The sequence below is a fragment of the Melanotaenia boesemani genome, chromosome 2 (genome assembly GCF_017639745.1).
Source record: "Melanotaenia boesemani isolate fMelBoe1 chromosome 2, fMelBoe1.pri, whole genome shotgun sequence".
Classification (NCBI taxonomy): Eukaryota; Metazoa; Chordata; class Actinopteri; order Atheriniformes; family Melanotaeniidae; genus Melanotaenia; species Melanotaenia boesemani.
Genome location: NC_055683.1, coordinates 2,077,264 through 2,088,157, shown reverse-complemented (window position 1 = coordinate 2,088,157; position 10,894 = coordinate 2,077,264). Strand labels below are relative to the sequence as shown.

Genomic DNA, 10,894 nt, shown 5'->3' with positions numbered 1-10,894 from the left:
AAAACTGTAATACCATGTCCTTTTAAAGACTTCTTGTACAAAACTGTTCCAGAGGTGCAAAGACAGCACACAACATTCCGACTCTGTAGTTAGTGGGTGGTACAACTCAGAGAAAACCAGTTAGCACTACCTGCATTAACCCATTAAACTCCACTTAAACTCTGGTGCCCCTGAGCACTGTCACTTATAATGTCAACATGGTAGTGTGTAACTGTGTGGGGAAAAAAGAAATTGATTGATATCTTACCCTTTAGGTGATCTATGGATGTTTTTCAGATGTTTATATCCTGTCCAGTAGGCTAGGTTTACAATCTAGCCTTAAAATGTAATGCTGATTCAGACTCTATATGGTAAATCTACAATGAGCCATGATTTCACCATTATTTTTACATTTACATCATAAAAAAGGTCATTATCACTATCATGCTGCTAAGAGACCTCTATTTAGAGCTAGAAATCATGATTAGGCCACTTCGTGTCAGACTTTCCACCAATCAGAGAGCTTAATTAGAAAGTAATGTCCAATCAGGAGCAGCCAAAGATCAACAAGTGAGCAGAAAGTTCTGTGTGTGTCTGAAAAAAATAATGGTTTTCTATGGCTGGAATAAAGCCAAGACGTCCCTGATGCACGGTGGCGCCACAAAGCAGCTGGAGTTGGTTTTGTGAGGGTAGTAGCATAAATAGAAGCAGTGGATATAGAGGTGTGTTTGGTTCTGGAGGACCTGTGTTCAAGTCCTGGGGCTGGAAACTGAGATAAAACTGCATTTTTCATAATTTTAGCCTCATAATCTGACTGGGATTAACAGAGATTCTACCGGCACACTCTCAGCCCAGATTTAGTTTGAATATAAACTTTTTAGTAGTGATTCGTTATCATTTTATGTTTTGTTTAAACAATGTCTCATTACTAAACTAAATAAGTAGTTTTTAATAGTTTTCAACATTGTGCAGTGTGATAACAATTAGCTAAAGATAACTGAACATGTCACGTTTCTGTCAGAGGGGGCGGGGCTACTTTCAAAACTCAATGTATCTGGACCACAAAGGCTCATGGGAAATGCAGACTGAGCAAAAATTTTACCTTTTGTGATTGCTGTGCTATAAATTTGAGTTATGTGCTTTACCTCCTGTGTTTTGTTGACATTTAGACAATGTTGGAAAGTTCTGGTCTGTTTTTAAGTTGGTAGCATGAGTGAGCCGGACAGTACAGGAAAAGTAAGTCACCGCCACAACCTGCTGATGGTTGCTGATAAAACCTGTTTCATTGCAGTTCTATACCCATAATCTATGGCAGATACATGCAAATATGCACCTATAAATCATATCTTCAAAAGGTGCACGACAAAGTTCAATGAAATTCTTAAGTATCTTTTCAATTTATCAGACATTCAATTTGGAACAAGTGGAATCTTTTAATTTGACTTTCCGTGACAGCGAGTCAATGTGACTTAGTCTTTATTTGAAAGAACTAAACAACTTGCATAAATCTGATTAAAGAGTCAGTCAACTCAACTAATAATTAGAGTGCATTTTTTACATAAAAATAACATACACACGAAAAAGATGTCCTGGGGCTTTAAAGGTTAAAACATAAACCCACCGTGACTCCATGTAGAAACCTGAAAACTAGACTATTGGTTTGTTTCCAGCAGTTCAAGGCGGCTGCAGATGTGAAGAGCAGAACTTAATTAGATACGAACGCCTGCAGATGTGTCAGAAATTTTCTGCAGTCTAGTGTGTAAAGAATTACACAATCCTACAAAACTTTCTTTCAGCCTTCTTTTAAAACCTTTTTTTAATTACACATCAAAGTTTCAAACACTGAATTTCAACTGTTCAAAGCTTCGTTTTTTCCCCAGTTTTGAAATACAACATGATATTCAGCCCATGTTTCCCCCTTAAGCAATATAACCTGAACTTCACACATTTCACATTCTCTTTGAAAATTACCTTCTTTAGTTACTATTTGATATCGGGACCAGCATACCTCTCATTATCTTACAGCTGAGTGCTCTCTGTTGCCGCCGGTTCAGACCATCAGTACAAATGTAAATTCTCTAGTGAGAAGATTACATGTTCTCTGGGTCCTGGATCTCAGGGATGATCACAGTCTGACATCACACTCGGTCCTCTTTAGATAACTTTCATCCCAGCCACAAAGGGACTGAGTCTTTACCTCAGTAGTCTCTGCGAGCTGACAAAACAAATGAGAACACAGAACAATGTAGACGTCAGAGACCTTATGGTTTATTTCAGACTCAGGGCTGATCCGTACCCTTGCTGCGCCGGCCCGGTGGGTTGTGTTGGACTGTAGGTGTGGAGAAGGAGGCCAGCGCAGCAGTCGGTTGGGTGCTTGGTAAACCGAGCTTAGCCGATGTTGGTTTGGTTGAGCTGTCTTTATCTCCTGCATGGTTAGCTTAGCTCAGTTTGACAGTGAAGTTGACTGGAATGAGTCCTGCATCTTTCTCTTCGCGGCGTTGCAGCTGCATGTCCTTTTTTTCTCTTATTAATCGTTTACTTCAGGAGCCACTGATTCACTACGGAAGAGAAAAGAAGGTTAATACAGACATTAATAAAACAGAAAACAATAAGGAGCTTTTTCACCATTTCAACTGTTTGATCATTTAGATGAAGATTTTGTGTATGTCAATAACAAAGTTCTGTTCTCTGATCTTCATATTTTCTTCTTTAAAGCACATTCACACCAACCTTTTAATTCGAATCCGAGCCCATTTAATTGGAAAGTCTTCTTTGTTTGGGGAACTGAATGTGCAAACAAACAGATTTAGACTAAAGAAGCAGAATCAGTCCACCTACAAATGCAGGTCTCGGTTCGCTTCAAGTGGACCACATACAGGAAGTGGACTACAAACCAAAGTCCATTGTGGGTTCGGCACACAGTATTGTGGGTAAACGCAACCAAAACCAAAGTGTGTGTGGAACAATAAGCGGCTCTGGACAGGAGAAATGGTTCCCTGTGAGATGTGGGAGAACTCGGTAAAAGTTAAAACCGCTAGGATCTCATGCAGATCATGAACTGAACTAAGCTAAACCAAGCTCTACCAAGCCCTGGAATCCAAACAAAACACAATTAAAACCCCAAGCAATTATATGGGAATGAGGAAATGGCAAAGCTACATTTTTGAAGATGCTGTGCTGGAATAAAAATATGCATTTACAAACATAGCTGCACAGTTTCTTCTTCTCTCTTTCAAGCAGTATATCATTTAGTAACATTTATGTAGCATTACAGATGGAACCAAGGAATTTTCATCCATAGTGGAAATGTTCGGGCATTGGAAGAGTTTGGAGAGGCCATGGAGAATGACTTCCGGACGGCTTTGAGGAGATTCTGGTCCACCATCCGGCGGCTCAGGAGGGGAAAGCAGTGCTCTGTCAGCACTGTGTACAGTGGGATGGGGGGCTGCTGACCTTGACACGGGACGTTGTGAGGCGGTGGAGGGAATACTTCGAAGACCTTCTCAATCCCACCAACACGTCTTCTGATGAGGAAGCAGAGTCTGGGAACCCTGGTGTTGGCTCTCCCATCTCTGAGGCTGAGATCAAGGTGAGAAGAACAGAACTGGCAGGAATTTTGTGCAGAGCACAGCGAGAGAAACTACATCAAGGTACGTATTTTTATCTATTTATTTATTACATTTGGCCTCAATCTTGTACAATATTAGAAAGAGATGAGTTGTTTTAAGTTACTGACGTGAGCATAGTAGAAACTTTTGGTAAAGTAGTTTCTCTCCCTGCGCTCTGCTCCATCTTCCCACCAGCTCTGTTCTTCTCATCGTTGTCTGTCTCTCGGGTGAAAACACACCGCAGGCCCTAGAAACCCGCAGACGTCCGTTGTGTCAGTGTATTTGCAGCGTTTTCTTCTTGCAGTTGTTTTCGTTTATGCAGCGCTTTTCTGTATTTGCAGCACGTTTGCACCTGTCGGCCACCGTAGACCTGACATTCAGCAGCAACGTCAAAGCTTCACTAAGAAGCCTTTTACCAGCTGAGAAACATCAACAGAGTTAAAAGTTTAGTCTCCCTGAAAGTCCAGGAGAAACTCCTCCAGCATTGAAGATCTGCAGCTCATCCAGAACGCTGCTGCTAGAGTTTTAACCAGGACTGAAAGATCTGAACACATCACACCAGTTTAAAAATCTTCCACTGGCCTCCAGTCAGTCACAGAATAGATTTTAAAACCCTTCTGATCCCAGAACGGTTTAGATAATCTAATCCAAAAATAATTCTGCTCATCCACCATTACACTTCATCAGAGTCTAACCATAAAAATATTCTAATCTATCTTTTGCTCTGCTAGCAAACTCAGGACAAGATTGATTACAGGGCAAATGTTAGCAAAATGAAGACATCCTTACAACTAAAAGGACAAGGAAATATGAAGAGGCATTTCTTGGCATTAAAAAGAGACCACATCATCTGACAGTACAGAGCGGAGCAAGTCGCAACCAAAAGCCTTTTGATTTATTCAGAAAAACAAAATATTCCACAGTTATACACAACAAGAGGAACTTTTCGACATTTCTACATCATAAATCTTAAATTAACTCTGCAAGTAACTTTCTGACTGTCTGAAGTCAGGGAAGATAATTTCTTCTTATAAAAACAGGGAGCCCTGCAGAAAAACTTGTTTTTAACTGATTTCTCTGCATTGACACCAACTTCATGGTGAATGCAGTAATAAGAGCAGCAGGATGCTGCTGTATATTTCATGCCACAGGATGCAGTATTCCCACTGCAAACAGTCCAGACATCTTCATTCGCTATGTTGCAAAAAATGAGAAGCTGTTCAACTTTACACACAGATTTAACCCAGTTTCTCAGTTGGCACAATGTCACGAATAAGTATTCAAATCCCTCCTGATTTCTCCTGTTTGTTTCTGAACGGTGTCAGCTTGCTCTGAACGTTTGATTTCTGACCCGTGCTGCTGCTAATTGGGACACGAGTCAAGTGGCGAGCCTCATGAAACCGTCCAATAAGCAGAGGGAACACTAATCCTTTCCCACCCCTCCAGGTCATTAGTGGACAACAAAGTCCTCCCCCAACAAACAGCCTTAAAGACGTTCCAGATTCATATTTTTTCACTTCTTATCACTCATATCTTTCAATCAACTTAAGCTCATTTGAAAACTACCAAATATACAATTAAATGCAAAATTACTGAAATTACGTCACTTAAAAAACAAATGAGTTTTTTTCCACATGATACATGTTTTTTTTTTTATCAGTGAATAAACTAAAAATGAGTGACAGCATTGATATTGATGTGTTGTTAGTGTATTGGCATGTCTGATTTAAAATAGCCAATATTTTTGGGTCTTTGGAGGAAAAAAAGGTCCTTTTCATAAAACAACTATAAAAACATTACAGAACAATATTTTCTTCCACTTTTTTCAGTATGCTGTTATTTCTTTCCATCAACGTTAGATCTTATGAAAAGTGCATAATATTCTATTATTGAAACTATTTTAAGTCTTCAAATGAAAATGAAAATCTGCCGTTGTTATTTTATCTGTAAACACGAGTTAGCTCGTTAGCATTGTTAGCCGTGTATGAAGAGCCATTGTGGAAGGTCCAGAGAGCCACTTGCTGCTCTGGAGCCGCAGGTTGAACACCCCTGATATAGTGTTTGTAAACCACAATTTACTGCATTTTCTTAACGTAGCAGCAGGCCTTCGTTTAGAGGAAAAGGACATTTTACACATGGTACACATGGATCTCAAGCAGACAGAAGAAGGATTAAACAAACTTTATTAGAATTCTGATGGTCTTACGGACGGCGGGTACAGAGGAGCAGACAGACAGATCCACGGAGCAGTGAAGGGGAAGTGGAGTATTCCATGAATTCAGCACGATAAGGTCTGACAGGGACTGACCGTGGTGCTGGGGTCTGTGAGGACTGGTGAAGAGAGTGGGGACAGGTGTGACTGATTATGGATCTGGAGAGTGATTGGCTGTCGTGCAGGACTGTGGCAGGGTGAGAGGATCAGGGACAGGTGTGGGTGGTCAGGTGATTACTGGGGAAGGGCTGGGCAGAACGCGTAACAATGCGATTAATCACAATATTTCATACCATTAATCGTGATTAAAAATTTACATCATCGCCCAGCACTTTAAATATATATATTAAAACAGATACGTAATGTCATTAAATCGTCATTTAAAGGGTTATAACAATTTGAAAAATAACATATTTGGTTGTTTTCATAAGAGAGGAAGTTAATTGAAAGATCTGAGAAAAAGGGGGATGGAAAATGTGAATATGTTGTGTTTAGTTGTGTTATGAATATATTGTTTTGTAGCAATATTTGACATTTATTTGTCTTCTAATAATCTGAAAGGGTAGTAAATTCGTCCCAAGTTTCCTGTTAACCTTTAAGAAATACTCATTTTGGAAACAGAGAAACACTAAAAAAAAACAAAAAAGAAAAATGGTCTCAATGGAGGTAAGACAACCGAAAAGGCCCCCAGAAAATGAAGGAAAAACAACCTGAATGAAGACGTCTGTAATGACTGAGGAGGATTAAACATATGAGAGCCCTGCAGCTTCTTGCTTTTTAAACCTAATGTAAGGTAATCTTCTGTCGATAAAGTTGCTGTTTTTTTTTCTTCTTCGTTTTGGTGGTGTGACTAATGAGGCGTCTGTGCAGCCTGGTTCTTGTCAGACAGCCAGCCTGTCTTCTCTGGCTGGCTGTCTGATGCAGCGATCCTGTCATGGAAATGGTTTGATGTTGCATCTGAGCCGACCGAGACAGGTGGGTGAACCTGGAAGTTAACTTTGTGGAGTCATCAGATCTCCGTGACGTGATGAACACTGTGTGGTGAAAGCTGTTAATCTCTACTTTCTTCCTGGAAAGAGAAAAGAGAAGAGCCGGCTTGTTGTTACCAGGTCTCTGCTGTCAAACGTCTGCTTGTCATTTGTGACAGATCCTTCAAGCAGGAGAAGCTGATCAGAGCTTTTTAACCCCTCAGTGCTGCCCTGATGCATAAGAATATAACAAAATAAATGTGGAAATAAATAAGGAGTCAATTAAAGAATGAACATTGAAAATAAACTTTTCATTTAATTTACTGTATCAACTCTGTTAATCTACTTTCTATTAAGTGTATTACCATATTTAATTTGTAGTTTTTACCAGTGTTACAGAAACATGTCTGCTCACATCAGGCTGAGAATAATCACATAATATCAATGCTGTTTGGAGAAGAAGGCCCCTTTTTAATTATGCCCACCTAATGCTACTTTAAAAACGTCAAAGAAACTGGTTTGTTGCTGATCTTCGTTCATGCTTCGTGTTTTCCACCTGCTTCTGGCTCTCTGACCCTGAACGTTCGCTTCTGTACAGCACAAGCCAAAATCCAAGCGAAGCAGAGGCTGTGGAATGAGGAGAGCATGTCGGCTCCATCCGATCAATAACAGAGATATTTGGAGCACACAGGAGAGGCGGCTGAGCACATTTCGTCCTGAAGGATATAAAGAGTCTTATTCTTTGTGGTATATGTGTGTGCGTATGTGTGCCAGCAGGTTTGTTTACTTTTTCTTTGGTTTCACACCAACCGCTTCACCCACACAATTTCTACTTTTATATTTGTGCAAATAGACAAATAGACACTCTCTCTCTATATATACATATACATATATATATATATATATACATATATATGTATATATATGTATATATATGTATATATATGTATGTATGTATATGTTTATATATATATATGTATATATATATATATTTATATACATAAAGATGAGATGACAGGAAGTGATGCAAAAGCAGGAAGAGGGAAGTTTCACGTTCCACGCGATGCACATGTTCTATGCCGAGCATCTGAGGTTCATTAAAGAGGGAAAATATGCTACAAATACTGTTTTTGTACATTTTTGTACATGATGATCGACAGATCTACTTATATGGATTGTATGAGAATGCAGTATGTGGATCACGGGATCCACATACTGCATCACTAGATCTGATGTAGTTGTAGTTCATCCTGTCAGGATAGCACTGAGTTTGTGATGTTATCTCATACTATAAATGAAAAATGATCTACTCTTTGTTTGATGGTTAAATTAATGTTTCATTTCTTGCCGTGTGAGGCAGACGCTGCTGCAGGGGTCAACACTGACATTTTGTGCAGTGAGTATTCTGCAGTGCACTACTGCATTTATTTGGTATCAGTGTATTAAGTGCTGTATGTTGTATGTATTTACTGTAGTGTAAATAGATACAACATGTAGAGTATTTACTGGGACTCAGTTTCTGTGGTAAAATGTTGACACCCACAAGTGAACCCGGTATTTGGGGAGAAATTTCTGTGAAGTTCACATTCATTTAAAGCAGCCCTTTTCTTTTAGTTTTTATTCCTTTGTTTTCTCCTTGTTAGGTTGGGAGTCGAGGAATAAAGACTTCACAATACAACTTTGTCTCTGGTGAATGGAAATTTTACCTGCTGCTACATTTCTAAAGCAAAAACCGCAGCCAGCAACTTTCTCTGTTTAACGAGGGAATTTCTGTCTGTCATTCTGTAGTTTCTGTCATCCACAGAGATGTGAGGCTTTCCTCTGTTCAGACCTTCCACCATGATTCAGTGGCTCTGACGGAAAGTTTCTGGTTATTATAAGTGAAGTGGGCTGATATGTTTAACAGTTTAGGCAAAAGAATTCTAAATACAGGGTGTGCAGAATTATTAGGCAAGTTGTATTTTTGAGGATTAATTTTATTATAGAACAACAACTATGTTCGCAATGAACACAAAAGACTCATAAATATCAAAGCTGAATATTTTTGGAAGTTGGAGTGGGGCTTTTTTAGTTTTAGTATCTTAGGAGGATATCTGTGTGTGCAGGTGACTATTACTGTGCATAATTATTAGGCAACTTAACAAAAACCAAATATATACCCATTTCACTTATTTATTTTCACCAGGGAAACCAATATAACAACTCAAAATTTACAAATACAACATTTACAACATTTCTGGCATTCAAAAACAAAACAAAAACAAATCAGTGACCAATATAACCACCTTTCTTTGCGAGGACACTCAAAAGCCTGCCATCCATAGATTCTGTCAGTGTCTTGATCTGTTCACGATCAACATTGCGTGCAGCAGCAACCACAGCCTCCCAGACCCTGTTCAGAGAGGTGTACTGTTTTCCCTCCCTGTAGATCTCACATTTGATGAGGGACCACAGGTTCTCTATGGGGTTAAGATCAGGTGAACAAGGAGGCCATGTCATTATTTTTTCTTCTTTTAGACCTTTTCTGGCCAGCCACGCAGTGGAGTACTTGGATGCGTGTGATGGAGCATTGTCCTGCATGAAAACCATGTTTTTCTTGAACGATGCTGACTTCTTCCTGTACCACTGCTTGAAGAAGGTGTCTTCCAGAAACTGGCAGTAGGACTGGGAGTTGAGCTTGACTCCATCCTCAACCCGAAAAGGTCCCACAAGCTCATCTTTGATGATACCAGCCCATACCAGTACCCCACCTCCACCTTGCTGGCGTCTGAGTCGGAGTGGAGCTCTCTGCCCTGTACTGATCCAGCCACGGGCCCATCCATCTGGCCCATCAAGACTCACTCTCATTTCATCAGTCCATAAAACCTTAGAAAAATCAGTCTTATGATATTTCTTGGCCCAGTCTTGATGTTTTATCTTGTGTGTCTTGTTCAGTGGTGGTCGTTTTTCAGCCTTCCTTACCTTGGCCATGTCCCTGAGTATTGCACACCTTGTGCTTCTTGGCACTCCAGTGATGTTGCAGCTCTGAAATATGGCAAAACTGGTGGCCAATGGCATCTTGGCAGCTTCACGCTTGATTTTCCTCAGTTCATGGGCAGTTATTTTGCGCCTTGTTTTTTCAACACGCTTCTTGCGACCCTGTTGACTATTTTGAATGAAACGCTTGATTGTTCGATGATCACGCCTCAAAAGCTTGGCAATTTTAAGAGTGCTGCATCCCTCTGCAAGACATCTCACTATTTTTGACTTTTCAGAGTCCCGTCAAATCTCTCTTCTGACCCATTTTACCAAAGGAATGGAAGTTGCTTAATAATTATGCACACCTGATATAGGGTGTTGATGTCATTAGACCACACCCCTTCTCATTACAGAGATGCACATCACCTGATATGCTTAACTGGTAGTAGGCTTTCAAGCCTGTACCGGTTGGAGTAGAACAACATGTATAAAGAGGAAGATGTGATCAAAAATACTCATTTGCTTAATAATTCTGCACACAGTGTAATATCTTCAGTCTTGACATGAGTACGTAAAGTGCTGCCCCAGTTCTGGAAATATGGAAGGTGTATAAAGTGATGAGGTGAAAGTAATGTCTGATGGACGGATTAATCCAGAAATAACAGCCTCTGAACGTTACCTCTGTACTGAGGACGCAGGGCGCGGTTGTTGGGGCAGTCGCGGCCTTGCTTGCTGAAGTTGATGTTGGTTCGGATGCAGCGCTGCAGCAGAGGCTGGGCGGGTCGGGTGTTGTCACTCATACTCAGAAAGATCTTGTATGGCTCATTCTGGCTAAGGAGGCGCAAGGAGTGCATCTGTAAAAAAAAAAAAAAAAAAACCCTAAAACTTATGTTCAGTTATCAACTCAAGAAAAAGAGCCATCATGCAGAATAATGTGAAAAATGGCACGAAGAGGTTTAAATGTTGAATGTACAGCTCTCAGAGGAAAAATGAAGACGTTAAAAAGTCGATTTGATGCCTGAGTTACTGTTTGTGTGGCCAGAATTTGATCCTTTTCATCTAAAAATATTTGGAGAGTTTGAAAAGCACATTGAATTATTTAATGTTATTCAAGTCTACAGAGGTTTAGAAGGAAGTGTATGAAGGTAAAAATGTGCCAAAATGAACAA

General features: G+C 39.9%; 1 protein-coding gene across 3 annotated transcripts in view; it reads right to left on the bottom strand.

Annotated features, from left to right (window-relative positions):
• Positions 1-1,416: 1,416 nt before the first annotated feature.
• LOC121650162 (carbonic anhydrase-related protein 10-like) overlaps positions 1,417-10,894 on the bottom strand; it is a 169,344-nt gene continuing 159,866 nt past the window's right edge. For all 3 annotated transcript variants that reach the window (XM_042001519.1, XM_042001527.1, XM_042001536.1), the window contains exons 8-9: positions 10,405-10,579; positions 1,417-2,537 (exon numbers count right to left, since the gene is read on the bottom strand). In XM_042001519.1, the coding sequence (XP_041857453.1) occupies positions 2,515-2,537; positions 10,405-10,579 (198 nt within the window). In that variant the 3' untranslated portion in view covers positions 1,417-2,514. The remainder of the gene's footprint in view (positions 2,538-10,404; positions 10,580-10,894) is intronic.